Genomic DNA, 20,608 nt, shown 5'->3' on the forward strand with positions numbered 1-20,608 from the left:
AACTGGATTTTATGAAGATAAAAGTAAAGACATTTGGCAACTTCTGAGCACATTAAATGAGCTTCTTTGTGCCGTGACCTAATTTTTGTTTTGTTGGTACCACTTGCCAAAAAAACAAAGGCAGCAAATATTTAGGACATTACTGAATATAATTTACTTTTTTCAAATTTGATTTGTTCTTGGAATCAAAACAAAGTACCGTTTTTTTCCGTGTATAATGCGCCCCCATGTATAATACGCACCCTAAAAATGGCATGTTGATGCTGGAAAAAAGCCTGTACCCATGTATAATACGCACCCAATTTTTTTTTTTTTTTTTGCTTTTTTTTTTTTTTTTTTTTTTTTTAAGTCCCAATGATCGTCACACACGCAGGGAGGCAATGGGTCCCATTTTTATAGTCTTTGGTATGGTCTTAACTAGGCTGGATGTATTTTTTTTTTGTTGGCGTTGATTTCCCCGACTGCCCGTAAAGGCACCACCGCGATCAGATGAAAAGAGAGGAAAGTGACGTGCGGACATGTGAAAAAGGCGGCTCTGTATGGGAGAGACGTTGAAGAGGAATAAAAACACCCTTGGAAACCAAAACTTGCCCCTCGTCGTGACTCGGAGCCGCAACAAATGTTTCGGATTTGTGTAGGGTACATTGTGACAGCAAACGAGCAGGTGATCGAGCAAGCGTCTGATACGAGAGCATTGCGTTCGTATGGAGCGTGTTTGAAGTGAACAGCAGAGACGAAAGGAACATGGCAAAGTGTTGTGAAATAAAATATTACCTGTAATACGCATTTTGTTATTTGCTGATTGTATTAAACTATCACATTCATTGTCAGTCAAGAAGAGAAGAGGACTATTATCCCTTCTTTGACGAAATGACCAGAGCACAGTACAAACACACTATTGTCGGTCAGTCCTGTTGTTGGTTTTGTTGTACCATGATTTTCTTAAAAAAAAAAAAAAAAAAAAAAAAAAAAAAAATTTAAAAAAAAAAAATTAAAAAAAATTTGTACCCATGTATAATGCGCACCCCAGATTTTAGGACAATAAATTAGTTAAATTTTGCGCATTATACACGGAAAAAAACGGTAACTTTTTTTAATTGTATTGTCAAATGGGATGAGCATTTGTAGCATTTGTTTTTTTTAAGGTCGTGTTCAGAATTGCATGGCAAAAACAAATGCAGATTTTTTTGGAGGCATTATTAAATATTCAGACACATTCATATTTGTGTCATTTTGTGGATTTTTTTTTTGCTTTGATTTGAATGTGAACATATATACACAACTGAATGTCTGTTTTGACGTGTTTTGGTTGTAACATACCTCTGATGAGAGATGTTTTTTTAATTTTTTTTTATTGACCTGTTTTGTGGAGCACCATGTTGATTTGTGACCAGCTTTCCATTTCCAGCAGCACACATGACATTCAAACAATGACAAGTGAAGATTTGGTTTTAGCACTAAGTACACTAATGGTTGTTCTAAAAAACATCTCCAGCATTGGCGTTGGAAAAAAAAGAAAAGAGCACCAATCTACAATTTAATAGGATGGTGTCTTTGTTCCCATTAGGTGTCCTTCACGTTCCACCTCATCTCAACATCTTTTCTCAGCCACGAATATTTTATAACTTTGGTTTGATTGGTTTTGGTCCATGTCCTTCAGTAAGTATTTACTGCAAGGACATGGAGAGCTTAGAGGATGAGCCTTTTGGGAACCTCCCAGGTGAACTCGGGCCGACCGAAATGGCCATAAGTGGCGGTCTGCTGGTAGATGGGCCTCTTCAGCTGAAGCTCCCTGCAGAGAAATCATTCGAGGCATTACAGGAAAGTTCAATTGAATTATCATTGCCATTTTTTTAATGTTGACTGGCTTGAATTATGATTTGAACCCTTTTGCTTGTATGAATAATATTTTTCAGTGATGATTCCCAGGAAGCAATGAGACAAAGCTTTTTGTGAACCAATAGGAATTCAGCAGCCATGTGACAGAGAACGCACACAAAGAAGTTAAGTAACACATAAAAGCGCTCTACTTTATCACATTGTCCATTGCTGCTTTTTTTCCTCCTGCCTTAAAGGCTTCATTCTTGATTAATCCTTTCCTCGCTTTGTGTTTCTCTTCTCCGCAGAAACAAACTCAATGGACTCAAAGTTTTGGCTGGGAGGTCTAATCCTATTTTCTCTGATCAGAGTGGGTAAGAACAGAACTTGCTAAACATCCATAGTTGCCTATTCTCGTTTTACGACTACTATGTATATTTTCCATGTAATAACTCAGGAATATTTACTGTTTTTGCTCAGCATGTGGCGGACAAGTTACCAGAAATGACATTACCATTGTTACCACTGGCAAGAGTGGTAACCTGGTTGGCAACATGATAGTCCCGCTCCTGCTGTTGTCTTCTACCATCTTTGTGGCTGTTGCTGATGTGCAGCCATGTTCTCTTGGAACCATTCCTATAATTCTTCATTAATAAACAATACATTGCTGCTATTTTCTGTAATGCTTCTTGGATAGTAGGGGAGATGCCAAGAAAAACTGACACGTGATTGCAATCGAACCCAACTAAGCACTGTTGGTTGAACGGGATTCAATACAACATTGTGAAGACGTGTTCACTTCACAATGTTTGGTAAACCAATTTATATTTAAAATATCTATTACATGTATATATTTTTGTATTTTACTTTCTTCGATTACTGCCATGTAATTTCAAATTTGCATAACATGTTATTTAAATGAAAAATAGTTTGTATCTACATATGCCAAACAAAGTGTAATTTAGTCTTTATATGAACAACACACTGTGTACTGTTAGCGCCCTCTGGTGGCACCCATAAGTAATTTAATCTTTATATGAACAATACACTGTGTACTGTTGGCGCCCTCTGGTGGCACCCATGATCATGACGATACCTTTACTGTACTCAGTTCACTTACCTGACGATGACTCCTGGCCTCAGGTCGAAGTTCTTGTTGACGATGTGCAGCAGTTCCGACTCGCTTTTACTGGACGAGCCGTACGTGAACAACGAGATGGACAGAGGGTGAGCCACACCGATGGCGTAGGACACCTGGAGGACATGCGCGAAAAGCCAATGTCTAAAACAAAAGTCGGCCATTTTGGGTTTGACGCGCCCCATTCTGGACAGGTAATCACTTCTTGTTTGTGTTTAGGACAGGTGATGCCTGCTGGAATTATAAAAATAAAAAAAGAGGCCCGAGAGGCACTTTCGGTGAGCATCATGAAATTTGATACAGCCACTAGGGCTATTTCCAGGGGTCCTAAAAAGGACACCAGAACTGCCTGTTATAATTTGACTTCCATGAACATAATTTAGGACTGGCACCCACCTGCACCAAGACCCTCCTGCACAGCTTGGCCTTGACCAGAGATTTGGCCACCCAGCGGGCGGCGTAGGCGGCCGAGCGGTCCACTTTGGAGAAGTCCTTGCCGGAGAAGGCGCCGCCCCCGTGAGCCCCCCAACCACCGTATGTGTCCACAATGATCTTGCGGCCCGTGACGCCGGCGTCCCCCTGAAGAAGCAAAAAGAGTCAACTCGGTGATGGCGCTTGGTCCAGGTCTCGAGGGGGGTCACCTGAGGACCCCCGATGACGAAGCGGCCGCTGGGCTGCAGGTGATAGATGGTGTTGGCGTCCAAGTACTTGGCGGGGACCACCGCGTTGATCACCTGAGGAGAAACTGACTATTAGGTACACCTGCACCATCCACAGCACATGAGAAACCTTCACCCGACCTTCTCTTTGAGGACTTTCTTCTGCTCCTCCAGAGAGATGAAGTCGTCGTGTTGCACCGAGATGACAATGGTGTGGACCCTCTTGGGGATCACGGCGCCATCTTTCTGCTCGTAATGCACCGTCACCTGCGGGATGAACAACAAAGGTGAGCTCATCTCCACTTCTTGTTCCAAACAAACTCATTCAGGAATCTGTTTGTCACTTTTATGAAACTGACCTGTCCCCATTAGCCCTAAAAACATAAGGATAAACATGAACCCAATAAATAATAATAATAGAACCTGCGTTTTGGAGTCGGGACGCAACCATGGGATGGTGCCGCTGCGTCTGAGCTCGGCCATCTTGGAGTTGAGCTTATGGGCTAAAACGATGGTGAGCGGCATGCACTCCTCCGTCTCGTCCGTGGCGTAGCCGAACATCAGACCCTTGAAAATACACAAAGCGAGTCGGATGATACATTTTGATGAAAAGATTTCTAGACTCCATATTGCAACATGCATGTCAGCGGTGTTAGTGAAGTCCCACCTGGTCGCCGGCGCCAATGTCCTCCTCTTTGCGGTCCACATGGACACCCTGAGCAATATCTGGACTCTGCTGCTCCAGAGCCACCAGGACGTTACACGTCTTGTAGTCGAAACCTGACAATGACGCAGCGCAGATGATTGAAATCAACTACAATTCAAATTATTTTTGGATCAACTCGTTATTGTATCGCTATGAATCACCTTTATCGGAGTTATCATAGCCGATGTGTTTGATGGCGTCCCTCACCACCTTCTGGTAGTCCACGTTGGCACGGGACGTGATCTCGCCACAGAGCAGCACCATGCCCGTCTTGCACACCGTCTCTGCCCAACGCATTCAACAAGTACAGTCATTCTTGTTGCTGTTGTTTGAGGGCTAATAATTACCAGAACATCTATAAGCTCATTTCTGTTAGCAGCTATATGGCGTTTTACATTATATGTTAGCGTTAAGCTCCTGGACTTTCCTGTTTCTTGGCAACAAAAAAATTAAGAAAAACATGTGTGTGTGTTTTGATCAATTTAAATCAAATAACTTAAAAAATTAAAAAAAAATGTATATAATAGCAAGGTGTGAGGAATGAAGCGCAAAATAGCAGAAAATTATGACAACCATTTAAATGTATATAAATTTTAATAATAAAAAAAAAATCTATATATATATATATATATATATATATATATATAAAAAAAAAAGATCAGACTTGCACCCTTTGGATTGCGGTGATGTGACATCTGCTGAGCATTTAGCTACGACTTCACAAGGTCCATGGCCTTGTCATATTTAAAAAGCTCAAGAAATGCACTCTACGCAGTGACCCGTATTCCAGATGGAATTCAGGCCAGAGTGTTTCGAGGGCTCCAATTTACACACCACAAGCCACTTTGGCATCGGGGTCCTGCTTGAGGTGCGCATCCAGAACGGCGTCGCTGATCTGGTCGCAGATTTTGTCTGAGGGAAGAAAACACATCGATAAGGGATAAGGAAGTGTCAGGTCAGACGGTTCATCAGAAGTCAACCTATTTTCTGCTGCTGGAGAACTTCAGATAAAAAAGGAAACAATCAGTGTCCTATTCATCTCGTGCACACACATGATGAAGCAATCCCACTCAGAGGTTACATCAGAAACATCATATTATAAATATTATATATAAATGTGTATTTGCAATGCATAGTAATAGCTTGTTAAGTGGATCAATGTGTTTACCCCAACTGAAGCCAAAAAAGAAAAATATTTTGCGGCAGGAGTTAAAGGTTACATAATGTGCGCGCGTCTGTGAAGCGGGTCAAGGTGTTATTCCGCTTGTGTTTACTGATTATGGATGTAGCAACGTGGACTTTGACAGGATTATGACACATTGACAGGAGGAGGAGGTGCAAGTAGGTGGGTACAATGGCATAACCATTTGACATTATCTTTTGACGTATTAAGACGATCCTTGAAGTTTTCCAAACTTGTGGTTTGTGATTGTCACTGAAAAGTGTAGGCTTTTTTTTTTTTTTGAAAGAGAATTATTTTGCAAAAAGTCTAGTTTAATAAAAAGATATTTAGATTTTTATGACAATATAGGAGTAATTTAGTAAGTTTTTTTTTTCTTAAATCTGAGAGCTACTTGTCATTTTGTCCATTTTAATTTGAGCTGACTTTAGGTGAGGAGCGGGGTACACCATGGACAGGTCGCCAGTCAATCGCAAGGCATATTTTCAGTGAATCTAATAGTCATGTTTTTATCGGCGCTTAACATGTTGTCTGACCAATAACAGATTTCTTTTTAGGCCGGTGCCGATTCCAATATTTGGTACAATCGATTGAGCTCATTAAGTATTTTTTTTTTTTTTGGGCTATGTTTGATTGTTATTACAAGTTGGCTTATGTTGTAATGTGTTGAGAGTAAAAAAAAAAAAGCAGATTTTCTTTGGGTGTTGTTGCCGATTTTACATGAGCAAATATCGGCTGATAATTTGGCCGGTTGATTAATCGGTCAAGCACTACTGAAAATCTTTTTTCAAGTTGCTCACTTTTCATGGAACTTACCCCCCCCCACCCCCTGCTTGCACACTAGCTCCCCCCGACGCCCCCACCAGCGTGGTCCATCCGAGCGAGCCTCAAACACATGCGCTATGAATGGGATGCCGAGCATGCCTACCTCGGGAATAGAAAGGAAGTTTTAAAAATAAAAACCTTTTCAGGATGCCGTGTGAAATGCAAAGCTCACCTGGATGTCCCTCTCCCACAGACTCCGACGTGAACATAAACGAGCCGTCCTCCGGCAGATCACCCATTTTGCGTTTTTTGCTTACGGGGGGCAGCTTTGGGCAGTGTGTGTGTTGGGGTAGGGGGGTGGCTTTGGAAAGGATTTCCTCAGTTCCCACAGGCGATCAGTCCTGGTCTTTGACAAGTTTATATTCCCACTGCCGCTAGTTGTCTTTTTTCTAGAGGAGAGCGAGGCAGCCAACACAAGTTCTGGGCTCCTAAAAAACTCCACGTCCGAGCCCACATGGTCCTTTATATAGATACATGGGCTAACACACACACATGCGTGTGTCATGTGAATCCGTGGGATAGTCCATTCCAGGAGAAGGGGGGTGGTGGTGTCGGATGGGAGGGCTCAAGTGCTCGCGGTAACGGTACATTAACCCCTCGTGGGCCTCAAGATGCTATGCTGAGAGCAAACAAAATATCAGAATACACATTTTCATCCATGAGGATGAAAATCAAGGAATGGAGTGAAGTGAAAAGATGCTTACAGTTGATATAAAAAGTCTACACACCCCTGTTCAAATGCCAGGTTTTTCTGATGTCAAAAAATCACTTGAATTTCATTGATCTTTTCTTAAACCTCTTCTTCTGATCATATTGAATATACTGTATTTGATTTCATTAGAGCAGTAATTATAACAGTTAATTATTAAGTATAAAAGACAACAACATTAAAAGGAGTTACACCAAAAAAAAAAATCTATATTTCTACCTTCAGTACAGCATCGATTACATTACACAGAAGCACTAATTGAGTTACAAGAAGACATTCACCTGTTTTTCTCGACGCTTGCCTCCACGCGTGTCCTGCCCGAGGCTCTGTTCTGCTCTCTACACACTCGGGACCATTTCCTCATCATCACATCTTTGCCCTGGTGATATCTTCTCAAAAAAATAACAAATGGATAGCCTATGCACGTAAATAATAAGAAACAATGTGTATTCTTTTTTCCTTCTAGAACAACAGTAATGATGTATTTAATTTGAACATGGGTGTGTAGACTTTTGTTATATGCACTGTAAACTAGTCTTGTGTATCTTATGTGACATTGCTACTTCTCCCTTTTCGAACTGGATGAAACCAGAGAAGACTTGAACGGTACCAAATTTACAGTACATAAATACGTTACATAACGGTACAGCCTGTTAAAAACGTAACAGGCGATCCGCCTCTTATTTATCTTGGATGGCGATTGGGGTAAAAAAACTCTGGACGACCCAAGTGTTGCTCGGCTGTTTGTTAATGACTGACCACGAATGAGCTTATTTTCCTTTTTTCCTGACAAGCTCGTTCTGGTTCTGGTTAAAGATAAGTGCTATCTCCTGACTGCCCTACATTTACAATAAATGCTGCATTGCTGATATCCATGCCGGACACAATATTAGGTACATCCGCACAGTTCAATATGAAGTGCAAAATGACGGTACTGCGTAATAATGCTATCAAGGTTAACTTTACAATAGTTACTTTTTTTTCCTGATTGGCTCGGAGAAGTCACATGGTTCTTCTGCCATTTTGACTAACGTTACCAAATAAGGGCCCAACAAGGAGCTATTAAGCTGACTTGATATAGCAATGAAGAGAAATGATTTTAATTTAATGTGAAAATTCCCCATCAATTAGCATCATCTTGCTCTTTATGTTTGAATTAAACTATATGAATGGGTGAGGAGTAGGCGGCTTTATGAGTATGATTTGATCGAGTTGAAAGTCCAAAGAGAAGGTTGACGCACAAAGATGTGCTGGCGGGCCCCCCGAGGGACCGGCGACCTTTGTGTTACCTGAAATGACATTTTCAAACATTAAACTACTCTGTGGCAAACACTCACACTGACTCGAGGAAAGCGTTAATGATACGGTAGCATAGTAGCATATTACTCAGACTTGCTATTTGACAGTAGCAGTTTTGAGAGAGAACCTGCTGCTTTTGTCCATCTTCAAATTTACTGTGTAATGATGTAAATTGAGGCTAAAAAAAAACATTGATGCTAAATGTCAGCAAGTATTTTATTTTTCTAGTTTTCATGAAGTAAAAAAAAAAAAAAATCCAATGCATTTTTTTGCAAAATTGATTAAATTAGAGCAACTAATTCGGTTTGTATATATATTTTTCTATTTATTTGCAAAATTATTTATAATATACAAAAATTCTTAAATTCTGGCCAAAAATACATTTCTACTTCATATTCAACCATTTAAAAAATATATCCTCCAAAATTGACATGACACATTTGATCATTTTTAAAATAACACCAAATTTTAGCACAAAAAACTTGAGCATTTATGTGCTATAAATTTTAAGAGACATGGCACAAAAAGACAATATATCAGAATCAGCTTTATTGGCCAATTTTGTGTATGCCAAACAAGGAATTTGACTCCGGTTGATCTCAGCGTCTTTACAACATTTAAGTAATTAACATTCAGGAGATTAACATTTAAGTGGCAAGAACAGGATATTATTGATATCTCTGAGGCTCTATCTATCCTACATTTGATCAAAACACTCCTTAAATATCTTACCAAATAATTCAAAGAGATGTCATTTAATAAATATAACCAACGTTTGAGAGCTTGGCCTTTTCTGTGCTCAATCCTGAAAAAGTGTCAGAGTGACACCAAAGCGTAGGCAGCCATTTAACACCTCTTTGTGGTCGTCAGGGTTGCCGTATCATTTGGGGAGATTTTGACTTTAACACACTGGATGAGATAAAACTCCTCCAGGCTGTAAAATCATGTTTGTTTTTCCTCTTCAAGGGTTCAAGGACACACCGTTAAAAGCCCCCAACGTTCATGTGGCCTGCAGCCAGTTTCATGTTGACAGTGTTACCTGTGAGTTTCAATTTTTATGTTGAGAAAATTACTTTTGTAACACAATCTGACTGAATCTTTTCTTGACGTCTAAACATAGTAAATAGGACATTTGATTTGGGTTCAATTGAGCCACGGCGCATTAGTGTACTAACTCCATTTTTGAGTCTAGTGCAGAAATGAATAATGAAAATGTATGTAACCTATTTTTCGAGTTTGGTCCTGTGGCAAGCTGAGCCGTGATTGGTCCCCAGCAACTGTGATGTCATTTTCATTCGACCACAAGTGGCAAAATGGCCGCCCAGGTGGATAAAAAATTTTCTGCTTAATTAATTTCCCACAAATGCAATGTTAATCAATACCGGTTTTGTGTTGACTTCCCTTTTAATGAAACGGGCAATTTAAATCTGGAATATGTGTATTAATGCACTTGATATTCCAACCTACTGAGAAAAAAACAACTTGGAAGTCGACCAATGTCACCAATGTTATCACAGAAATGAACGCCACGTCCACTTTTGATTGGCTTCATGATAGCACAGTCAAGGGAGGCCACCAATGGCGGCTCGGGAGGTGGGGTGCATCTCCTGCGCTCTGATTGGCTGCCTCCTCCCCCTCCCACCAGCAGTCAAATACTTTTGTGTGTGTGCCAATATGAGACTTCCAAAGTTGTGCAAAACACACGTTTGACTATTCTGAGCATATCGTAATATAGTATATTAAGTTACATAACATTGCGCCCGATGTTTATTACGCTGCTGTCGCATGCACAAAGCAGAAGGAATGAGGGCAGCTGGTAAGTTGTCACCCTATATCCCAGCTTGCTTCCAGCCTATTTGGACCCAAAGCACATTCCTCTTGTGAAGCTTCTTCAGAACATCACTATGGGAAGCTCTTTGACCATCTATTGGAGAGCTTTCAAATGCATTAATCTTCATGCTCGTTATCCTCACTTGTAAGGCCATTTTGCACATTTATCGGATTTGGAAAAAAATACTTTGGGGGTGGGGGTAATGATGCAAAACTTTTTTTTTTTTAAAGAAAATACAGTATTGAATAATGGAAAACAGGTGATAGTCACTTTACTAACAAGTTCTAGAGTGGAGTCTATGGTTCAACTTCAAAGTTATCTTCACTGCAAGCTGTTAAAAAAAAAAAAGTTATAAAATAGAGTATATAGCATCGCAGCCCTGAAAATACATATGATGACTTTACAATGATGACTTTGATGATGTCACCATTCAATGCAACCTACCTAGAAGCTAGTTAAGAATTAAACAAACTGGTTTGCTCTACAAAATACTGTAGATTCGTGTTACATATGATGGAAATGATACTTCCACTTAGATATTGAATTTCTATTTAAAAAATTATTCTTACAATACATTAACTGCATAAAGTATATATCTCAATATTGGTGACGTATCTGCAGTACTGCTAGCATCCTGCAGGTGTCAGCATTGGACCGAATCAAGACGCTCGAAATTTTTCACTGACGTGCAAGTATTTTTTATATATTTTTTAAATGCTCCTTTTAGAGAAGCAACCCAACTAAAATAAAAATGATAATGTTTATTAATGTTAAAAAAAAATCATGTTTTAGGTCAATTCTTAAATGTGTTAGAAACAGCACCCGCCAGTGTTGGTGACCTAACGGCGGCGGTGCCTGGTATTGAGGGTTCAGCCTCACGGTGGCCTCATTTCACATCAGCCATTTCTTGAGGAATTCCTGTCATGTTGTGCTCACGTAAGAAAGGCTTTTCCACAGATCGGGCTCATTTCAGGGCTTAAACCGCAGATCCCCTGCTCATTAGTGGGCGACCACAGGCCGGTGAGTAACGTCTCGCTATGGAACATTTTTGTTGGAGACACCGTTGATGAAATGAAATATGTCATGTAGGTGGCCATGGCGACGGTGAACGCGATACTGAAGGTGGTCAGCTTGTTTGTGGCCGAGCTCATAAGCTCCGTCACGGACTGGTTCCAGACCTCGCCGACATGGGCTGACTTGCAGGTGCTGGAGGACACAGAGCTGAGGACCACTGGAGGTGGTAAGTGTGCAAATGTAGACTTTATGGATGGTGTGTGCATCAACCATCTCTAGTTTTTACATTTAATTTGGTGCATTGCTTACTATAGGGACCACAACATTAGGTTAAACGATAATACAAATTTAACAGTGGTCTTGGCTCTTTTAGTGCATGAGAGACACCGGGCCAGAAATCTGTGGGAGAAGAGCGGCGCGGTGGTCATGGTGGTCCGCCGGCCAGGATGATTGCTGTGCAGAGAGGTGTTATTGTGGAACTGTTTGTGGAACTGCCAACATTGAAAAGTGACGCTGTTATGATGATGCAGGAGGCTGCAGAGCTGTCCTCTCTCAAGTCCCAGCTGCAGGACCTGGAGGTGCCTCTCTTTGCTGTGGTCAAAGAGAATCTTGGCAAGGAGCTGGACTGTTTCAAGAAGTACTTCACCGGGAAAGTTTACGTGGATCAGATGGTCGGAAATTATAACAAAGAGGAAACCAGTGTTGCGCGGTGTAAGCTGTTAAGCTGCTTTTCTGTTTCCTCACAGAGAAATTTCTATGGGCCTCAAGAGCGCTGGATGTTTCTTTCCATGTTCCTGCGTATTGGAGTGTGGAGGAACCTGTGGAGGGCCTACCGCAGGGGCTTCAGAGGAAACCTAAGAGGAGAAGGACTGGTCCTGGGGGGAGTCTTTGTCATTGGGCCTGGAGATCAGGTAGATGCCATGACCCATTTTAAAAAAGGACATTAAAATGTAACTTCAACTGTTAAGATGTTTTGGATTGAAATCAAATTTGATTGGATTCATTTCTATTTTCTGATGCTATCTTCTTGTGTTGGTATTTTTCAGGGAATTCTGCTGGAGCATCGTGAGAAGGAGTTTGGGGATAAAGTCAACATGCTCGCTGTCCTCAGAACCACCCGCAAAATGCGAGATGACATGAAACGCTAGACCTGACCCTATCGGGGTTTACGCGCAAGGTGGATCACCATGTCTGATGATGTCATTATGAGATGTGTCAAAACGGCAACTTTGACAGTTTGCTGCCTCGTTGTTTCTGGTTTGCTGTTGTGGCCTTTAATGATGATCTGACTCCAAACTCTTCTGAGGGAACAGCTCTGATGTTTGTAAACAACCACACAGCCCGCCTGAAACTATGAGGAAGATCAAACCATTGAAGTCTTAGCTCTTAAACACTTGATTAAAAAATAAATGGGTCAGTGACTAATACAAACGGAACCGTTTTTTTCCGGGTGGCATCCACTCTGCGAGCGATCAATCTGTGCTCGATTAGTTTACCTCGCGCTGGGAGTATCAGTGCGCATGCGCGAGAACCGCTTTGCAGGACGCTTCACGACAGGTAGGTCAACGTGAATGTTTGCACCGCTGCTAATGTTTACATTTGTCGACCCGCAGCACGTTTAAAGTCGATAGACATGGAAGGAAAATTTGTCATAAACGGGTTAATTTAGCGATTTACGCCGACGTGAGTTTAGCTAGCTGTTAGTAGCGGCAAGTTTAAAGCTTTCATTGTCAATTTTAACTCTTTCGTTACTGGCGTTAACGTCGTACTAATTGATCTCCAACAACAGAAAATAATATATATATATTAATGTCCTCAATTGTACTGCCATTCATCCATTTGTACTTTTGTGAAATTTGCCATTCCACAATGTGCTTTAACGAATAGTCCCCCTTTTGAATTGTTTATCGACCCTGGCAAGGGGCAGAATTTCATGCACATGCATAAAAAAAAAAAAAAAAGTTTATTATTTAATTTGTTTTACTACAACTTGAGCAAAACTATAGCTATTACATACTAGTCAGTGCTTATGGGGCACCCAGTCCTAATATACACAAAAAAGCAAATGACTTTCTTTTTTGTCAATCCAACGCTCACTGTGCTTTTCTATTTATTTATTTATTTATTTTTTTTTTTAATACAATCCCCCAAAATATTATATAACCTTGATGACAGCCTATTGCCTTACCATTGATACAATTATACAACTCTTCCTTGTTGCATTCATGGGTGTGTTTTTTTGTCCTCCACTGATCACGCATTTCTTATCAGTCGTTCAAGTACTCACTGTCCTTTGAAAATCGTCGACATTTTGACGCCTCGCAAATGCTTTTTGGGATTTGTCTTGGAATGAGCTGATCCACAACAGACAATGGAAACAAGTTAGTATATTTAAATGTCTCTCTTGGTTTTCTTAGGCTCTCTCTGACTGTCATTTTGGTGTCATTATAAATTCAGCAAAAGAGAAAGTTGTCATTAACTATTGCAACAACGTATATTCAAATTAAATGTCATTTCGCAACAAAGAAATTTCTCGTCGTGTATCCACTTGTTTGCATTTCATACAACCAAATAATAATTTTGTGTTAAACTAAACAGGTAGTCAGTAAATTGCGATTTATAATTCATTCAAGACATAATTAGTGTCCTGACTGAGAGATTTTGTCACATTGAGTCCCTGAACGCATCATGTTTTGCATAAAGCTTGTACATTTTTCAGTGACATTCTCAAAGCGGCGATGCTGGCACCATTAAGGCAAATTCTTTCCCCTCCTTTCTACCGCCGCGCGGCGTTCCCGTCGCTCGCGTTGAAAGAAGCTCGGAGGCAAACTTCCGCAAGTAGTGCCAAAGCCAGTCCTGAGCCAGACAAACACGCTCCAGGCAAGGATACTTGTTTGTCTGTCTCCTCCCAAAACTCACCTTTTGTTGTGAAAATGGTGTGACATAACCGTTTCTTAACCTCTTTCTTATGCTAATAAAAAAAATTGGATTTTTTCAAATTCATTTTCAGATTAGTTGGTTACCACGCAGTAAATTTAGCGTTAGCGTCTGCGCCACAAGGGTCCATAGAGCACATTGTGCTAATCAAACATTGTCATGTGTGTTGTTTGTGCTGCAGATTTGGAGTCCGTCGCTGACGTCGACCTTTTTGGAATGGGCATGTGGTCTCTGGGTTTGGGAGCTGTGGGCGCCGCCCTCGCTGGCGTCTTCCTGGTCAACTCCAATTTGACTCTCCCCAATGTGGGAAAGGCCTCGCTGGAACATCTCGCTGATGCTGACCTGCTCTCCACCACTGATGGTACGTAAAGCACCTCTGACTTCTTCTAGATTTTGTGTGACTTTTTTTGTTTTGTTTTTGTAATCATGTTTTTGTCTCCATTGTGTGTGCAGACGGCAAGGTCATCAAAGCAAAGAGTCTGTGGGAAAAGAACGGCGCCGTCATCATGGCCGTGCGGCGGCCCGGATGATTTTTGTGCAGAGAGGTCAGAGCTCATGTTGTATTCCAAGGTTACGAGAAGACAACTCAAATGTTTCCTTGCAGGAGGCTTCCGAGCTGTCCTCTCTGAAGCCCCAGCTGGAGGAGCTTGGGGTCCCTCTGGTGGCCGTGGTGAAGGAGCGCGTCGGGACAGAGATACAGGACTTCAGGCTGCACTTCACTGGGGACATTTACATCGATGAAAAGGTCAGTTGGCCTGTCGGCGCTCACACAATGACCAGCTTTGAATGCAAAAGTTGCCGTGACAGTCGAAAATATCCATTATGTTTCTTGTCATGCGTTTATTAAAGTCACCCACTGCTTTACAGAAACATTTCTACGGGGGAAAAATGGGTGCTATGGGGCTGTTGCGCTTCGGCGTGTTGCAGAACTTCTGGCGGGCCTGGAGGGCCGGCCACCACGGCAACGTGTTGGGCGAGGGCTTCATCCTGGGGGGTGTCTTTGTCATCGGCGCGGGAGAACAGGTAGCGCACCTATCACACTTTGGGTAGTACCGAATATTTTTTCCATATTCCTTATTTCCCTCTATCTTACGAGATTTCTGCTTATTAGTAAGACAACCTTGCTAGTGCGCTCAGGTCCAACGTTGTGGTCTTACAGGGTGTCCTACTGGAGCATCGCGAGAAGGAGTTTGGCAACAAAGTGGAGGTGGCGGATGTTCTCCAAGCCGTCAAGAAAATCGTACCTGGCAAATAAGCAAATAGCACTGAATAGAAAATTGTGAAAGCCATTATTACGTATGCACTCGGTCCCCTACAGGCAGCTAATTTATCAAGTCACCTCTATTGCGAAACAAAAAGCTGTGAAACTGACTCAATTGGTTCAACATTACCGCTAAAGACACTTTAAAGCTAGACTTTATGAAAACGGTATGATGTGAACACTCGATTATAACGCAAGTGATAATTGTACTCGAAGTTGTGCTGCTAGTTTGTCCCCCACGCCGACACCACCCGCTGGTTTCCATCATGGCCGACATGCGTGCGCTTATGCGGTTGTGCGTGTAACAATGACGACTTGTCTTTCTAAACTCTGCAAAGAGAGGAGGAAAGTCTGATAATCAAACGCGTGCGTTTTCCTCAGACACCGCCCGCCACTGTTGTCGTCATTTTGAGGCCTTCTGGAGTGTTGGCGGGGGAGACAATCATATGCACTTTTACATGTTAAAAAAAAAAGCAATAAATTCTTCCTGTCCGTGTAAACCGTGGACTGGCACAGAGTGAGGCTTTGTAGTGTGTTACAGTTTATAGTTCCTAAACATGGCGTGAGCATTTTTGTGTACAGCAGCTTTTTTCCTCCCGGTCAACTGCTACTGAACGGATGCACTGTTCATGTATTGCGCAAGGGTCAAAGGTGGAGTAATGCGGATGCTCATCCATCCATTTTTTTTTTTTTAAATGAATCAAAATGAAAAGGCCCGAGTTTGGATCTTGAAGCACGAATAAGAAATCAAAGCAGATGTGTCTTGTTAACGTGGCAAACATATGACGTGACAAATCCTCATCAACATATAACACGCTCGTACTTTTCGCCTCCCGGGCAACGCTGAAGCATTTGGCTGCATGTACCGCAGTGTGCGTCCACTCCCAGAGGCGTGGACATGTGGACACTTCATTGCAAAAAGTCCCACAAGGCGGAAAGAGAGCCAGAGAGAGAGAGAGAGAAAGAGGAGGGGGGGGGGGGGGTTAGCTCTTAGAAGTGCAAGATGTACATCCTGCTCCTGCAGATGGTCAGACGTTAACCCTTGCGCTCCTACTTTTTCATTTTACTTGTCCGACAATCCAATTTCCAAAGTATTTCGTGTTAGTACAACTTGTAAATCAAACCGCTGTACGAACAAGAGGCTTAACAGTTTCCCCAAATCTAGCAGTTATAAAAGCCGCAGCTGACTGGAAACGCCTAAGACGTTGAATCATCCTCCGTTTTCATTGGCCGTACATCAGCCCACCTCCGCAACCCCCGACAGACTCTTCCGGTATGAACAACCCCCCCCCCAGATAATTACACGTAGACACAGCACACACACGCTTGCTATTAGTTAGACACCCATGTGACTTAGCAAAAACAAAACAACCGAAAAAATAAACTGGCCTGTATTGTTACCGCTCTTTATTCTTACACTTTTGTTAAATACACATCCATATGTTCCGGGTTTGAGTATACAGCATCGTGACAGGAGGCACTGAGAAAAAAAAAAAATTGTACACTGTAACGTGTGTTGGCAAGGCGGCATTATGGAAAAAAATGTGTAAACATAAAAGATAATGAATATAATAAACTCTGTAGCTGTACCTACTGCCCTGCTGCAGTGACGTAACAGATAAAAAAAGTACAGGGGGGTACCCAGTTTACAGCGTTGAGGTCACAAATGGCGCATGGTGTCATCACACCACTTTTGGGACTGGTCAGCAACAACTCACAAACCAGTCAACCCGACTCCAGCTCCTGATGTCACTCACTCGGCCGTGCCCTTTCCGAGACGCACGAATACAACTGCAGTACATGGAGGAATTACTAAGCATGACTGATTAGTCAGCTGATATATCAGGTTGGTTAAATTTGGTAAAAATCCGCTATTTTCTGCAAAGAACGTTAATGACATTCATACATCCTTTGACAATTTTTCTTTCTGATGGAATTAAATACTAAAGAATAAAGTAGTGTCAAACTGTCAAGTATTCTACCTGTATTTTATCTTTATAATTGTGAGCAGGAATTTAATTTGTAATTCAAAGTACTACTCTATGTGCTCAATAAAATATTCGGAAACATTCTTAGGGGGGCCCAGTCTGGCCCACCGACCGTCGGTTTCCCCACCCCTTGCTTTAAATACTGTAGACATTTGCATGTAATGAATTAAAAAAAAAAAAAAAAAAAATACAGTGAAGTTAACTCTTCCTCATCTTGCTGTGGTTAAAAAAAAAATATACAAAAAGTAAAAGTTGCTAGCCTCAGATGACCGTCTGCTCCCCTCGGCTCTTCCTGCAGGCCCCGTAGACCACCGAGAGCAGGAAGGCCAGGCAGCACAGGCAGGCGAACACGGCGGCCGTCAGGTAGACCTTGTACAGACACAAGTGCTTGTACTGCGCCAGGTTGCAGTAAGAATTGCGATCCGTCTTGTACACCATGACCCCCACGGCGGGCAGGTAGAGCGCGACGGCGGCCACGTCGAGCGCCAAGTTGCTGCACAGCCAGCGCGGACCGCCCACCACGGGCACGGCGTCCTGCTTGTCCAGCAGCGTGACGAAGAACAGGCCCAAGCACAGGAGCCAGAAGAGCACCGCCACAAAGAGCACGAAGTGGATGGAGCCCTCGTACTTGTTGGCGGCGATGGTGACCCACAGGCCTGCGCCGAAGACGATCTGAAGGAGGCGGGTGACCCCCGGGAAGCTCCGAAGGAACTTGACCATGTGCTGCCTCACCTGCGGCTGCGCTTGCTGGGGTGCCATCGCTTCTCTTCTGCCTCGTTCTCTTGCTTGCAATCCCCTCTTCCTCCTCCTCCTCCGAGCGCCCTGTTCCCGAGCAGGGCGGGTGCGTTGTGCCAGCTGCAAACAGCTGGCAACTTTGGACAAAAATTGTCTGCAAAAATCGGAGGCCAACGAACGAAGGAGTTCTTGTACCAAAAAAAAGAGCGGAGAAAAAGGAGGAACTCTGCGTTCTTTCCGAGGGGTTTCAAAATGAAAAGCCGTCTTCTTGTGTGTTTCGTCTTTTCCGTTTCCCCCGCTCAATACAGCGTCTCTGTTGTTGGGGTGGGCTGGCCGAGATTTTCAGCGAGCTCCTCCCTTCTTTCGCCACTCACATTTGGGCTGCACATTCTTTGGGCCACGGATGAGCGCTGAGATTTTGTTTGTCAGGGGAGCCGGGAGGATTAGCCTGGGTTGTAAGTGGAAGTTAAGAAAGTCATGTGCATGCATATCTGGTGTCCTTTTTTATTTTTATATATCAAGTTAATCTGCAAATGTGACATATTTCCAAGCTTCTTTTCCTAGGTAACCTTTTATGAGGAAACACTGTAAAACTGTTTAAATTCTGCAATGACTAACAGTAATGAATTGCCACAAGTGAGTTGTATACTTTAAATTGGGTGGAAAGTTGATATTTTTTGTACTTCTGTGGGAATCTTGGAAAGACACATTTTTAATTAAATACTATTTACAAAAATGTGGTCACTGAATAAAACAAACACACTATGTCATTAGCACAAACTGTTAAGGTTTTTCTTAATACTTTAATGGGGAAATACATCCAAAAAAGCAGCGGCAATGAATAGTTTACTGAATTATCACAGGTGGGCAGGTACATTTTAGTGTCTGAATTGGAACAGGGATATCCTAGGCCACCTTTGGGTCCGTTGGGGGTCCTTATTTGAGATAATTAAAAACACCTGCCCATACCTTCTGGTTTGGCCCTAATTCTGACAGGATTTAAAATACATTTGAGTAAAAGAGCGAGCATAAGTAAGTCCGTTTTCCTCTCTATCCATTGTTCAGCTAACTATGATGTGCCAAACCGTTGTGATTGGTTAAATATATGTACATCTTTTTATTTGCATATTTGTGTATTGGTTACTGGTCGAACTTTTCCGCTTTTACATGAACTGAACTTAAATATCTTTTTTCTAAGCATATAAAAAGCCAATTTATAAAAAAAAAATAATAATAATAATGCATATAAAAAGCCAATTTCTAGAAAAATAATAATGCAAGATAACCTGCCGGAATGTTATTTTCTTCCCTTCTACTTGCTTCGCATTCATTCCAGAGAAAACTTGGCAGTACATCCAATCGGCCACTAGATAGTGCTATAAACACTTGCAGAACATAAAACTTGATGTGACCATTATGTTGACTTCCCATTTTTAAGAGCAACATTAATCATAGAGGAAACTTTGCCATACTGTGTATTACGCGCATGTAATCCCTCTATCTCCTAAAGCTGTGGAGGAAGGTGGGAGCAGCACTTTATTTCTTTATGGATGAGTCTGGTGTTGTGGGGAGACGGGTGTGTGGGCATCTGTCAACATGAGTCATCTCTGGTGTTGAGTGAAAAGGCGCTCGATGTATTAAATACTGATCTCATCCATCATGAAGGAATTCAATATGACGGATTATCGTGATACAATATCACCAAGTGGTGCATTTTACACCATTGTGCTTTCCATGATGCTACTACGGTGAACATCACCTCCATTTTTCTTCTTCTCTGTCCTCATAAATACGCTTGTGTTCCCTCCGTTGGCTGGAGCTCGTTTCGCCGCCGCTGTTTGAGACATCATCGCAGTGAACCAATTTCGTGTAACCTCACAAGGACAACTAATAATACTCCCGTTCGAGAGTTCACTCTTGGCACTTGCCAGTGTGGACTCCTTTTTTGTTTTAAATGGCTCATGCAATCTTTTCATTTTAGTCCGGTGCTGGTTTTCTTCTGCATTTTCTAACGTGACCTCTCCATCATTTTGGGGCATGCACAAAAAGCCTTTAGTCCCCTAAAGTAACAAAGGCGCTGGTGAGCTATGAGCCCAGGCCTTTTATTGGCTTTCTGCACATCCACAAGAGACTCTAAAGCACAGCGATGGACGGCCACCAGTCCAGGCAGGTTGTTATTTATTTTTTTGTGGATAACATGGGCTGTTATTATAAGAAAATGGCAACATTTAAATTTGGAATGGTGATAAGATTTTTTCTGGTCTGGCATTCAGTCAAGCTGTTTGAACCACCTCAGATCTTTTCCTTCATAAAAGTGCAGCTGCTTATGTTATTTTATTTTTTACTGAGGTCTTGCAATAGCGCCATTAACAACAGGCTGCACTCAAGCACTTTTGTTAAGAGCCCCCGGGAACAAGTAAAACGCATTTCTTTTCACAGTATGCTAATGTGATCTTTTCACCGTATTATATATTTTTTTTGCTCTTTTGCCGATAAAACTTCTTATCA

At 41.9% G+C, this 20,608-nt stretch overlaps 4 protein-coding genes and 1 long non-coding RNA gene across 10 annotated transcripts; 3 read left to right on the top strand and 2 right to left on the bottom strand.

Moving 5' to 3' along the window:
• Positions 1–1,303: 1,303 nt before the first annotated feature.
• mat1a (methionine adenosyltransferase I, alpha) lies at positions 1,304–6,777 on the bottom strand. The gene is made up of 10 exons (XM_037270903.1): positions 6,499–6,777; positions 5,156–5,233; positions 4,483–4,605; positions 4,283–4,395; positions 4,039–4,182; positions 3,757–3,882; positions 3,598–3,690; positions 3,353–3,535; positions 2,939–3,072; positions 1,304–1,792 (listed from the first exon to the last, which is right to left on the bottom strand). The coding sequence occupies exons 1-10, from the start codon at positions 6,563–6,565 to the stop codon at positions 1,690–1,692; spliced, it is 1,164 nt and encodes a 387-aa protein (XP_037126798.1). The 5' UTR covers positions 6,566–6,777; the 3' UTR covers positions 1,304–1,689.
• On the top strand, positions 1,792–2,491 carry LOC119134328. Its single transcript, XR_005100304.1, has 2 exons — positions 1,792–2,192; positions 2,299–2,491. It is a non-coding gene; the product is annotated as an uncharacterized LOC119134328 (long non-coding RNA).
• A 128-nt stretch (positions 6,778–6,905) lies between the features above and the next one.
• On the top strand, positions 6,906–12,606 carry LOC119134327 (peroxiredoxin-like 2A). Of its 4 annotated transcripts, XM_037270905.1 has the most exons (8): positions 6,906–7,655; positions 9,301–9,375; positions 11,123–11,185; positions 11,255–11,405; positions 11,553–11,644; positions 11,710–11,850; positions 11,926–12,090; positions 12,226–12,606. In XM_037270905.1, the coding sequence occupies exons 2-8, from the start codon at positions 9,337–9,339 to the stop codon at positions 12,325–12,327; spliced, it is 753 nt and encodes a 250-aa protein (XP_037126800.1). In that variant the 5' UTR covers positions 6,906–7,655; positions 9,301–9,336; the 3' UTR covers positions 12,328–12,606. The 4 variants fall into 4 exon arrangements, with proteins under 4 accessions (XP_037126800.1, XP_037126802.1, XP_037126803.1 ...); XM_037270907.1 differs by lacking the exon at positions 6,906–7,655 and having other exon boundaries at positions 9,053–9,375; XM_037270908.1 differs by lacking the exons at positions 6,906–7,655; positions 9,301–9,375 and adding an exon at positions 9,725–10,150.
• A 50-nt stretch (positions 12,607–12,656) lies between these two features.
• On the top strand, positions 12,657–15,840 carry LOC119134848 (peroxiredoxin-like 2A). Of its 3 annotated transcripts, XM_037271934.1 has the most exons (7): positions 13,357–13,560; positions 13,899–14,059; positions 14,298–14,477; positions 14,570–14,661; positions 14,721–14,861; positions 14,984–15,139; positions 15,276–15,840. In XM_037271934.1, the coding sequence occupies exons 2-7, from the start codon at positions 13,918–13,920 to the stop codon at positions 15,369–15,371; spliced, it is 807 nt and encodes a 268-aa protein (XP_037127829.1). In that variant the 5' UTR covers positions 13,357–13,560; positions 13,899–13,917; the 3' UTR covers positions 15,372–15,840. The 3 variants fall into 3 exon arrangements, with proteins under 3 accessions (XP_037127830.1, XP_037127829.1, XP_037127831.1); XM_037271935.1 differs by lacking the exons at positions 13,357–13,560; positions 13,899–14,059 and adding an exon at positions 12,657–12,736; XM_037271936.1 differs by lacking the exon at positions 13,899–14,059 and having other exon boundaries at positions 13,367–13,560.
• Positions 15,841–16,769: 929 nt separating this feature from the next.
• On the bottom strand, positions 16,770–18,427 carry marveld1 (MARVEL domain containing 1). The gene has a single exon (XM_037271937.1). The coding sequence runs from the start codon at positions 18,122–18,124 to the stop codon at positions 17,627–17,629; it is 498 nt and encodes a 165-aa protein (XP_037127832.1). The 5' UTR covers positions 18,125–18,427; the 3' UTR covers positions 16,770–17,626.
• Positions 18,428–20,608: the final 2,181 nt, after the last annotated feature.

This window comes from Syngnathus acus, chromosome 15, assembly GCF_901709675.1.
Source record: "Syngnathus acus chromosome 15, fSynAcu1.2, whole genome shotgun sequence".
Lineage (NCBI taxonomy): Eukaryota > Metazoa > Chordata > Actinopteri > Syngnathiformes > Syngnathidae > Syngnathus > Syngnathus acus.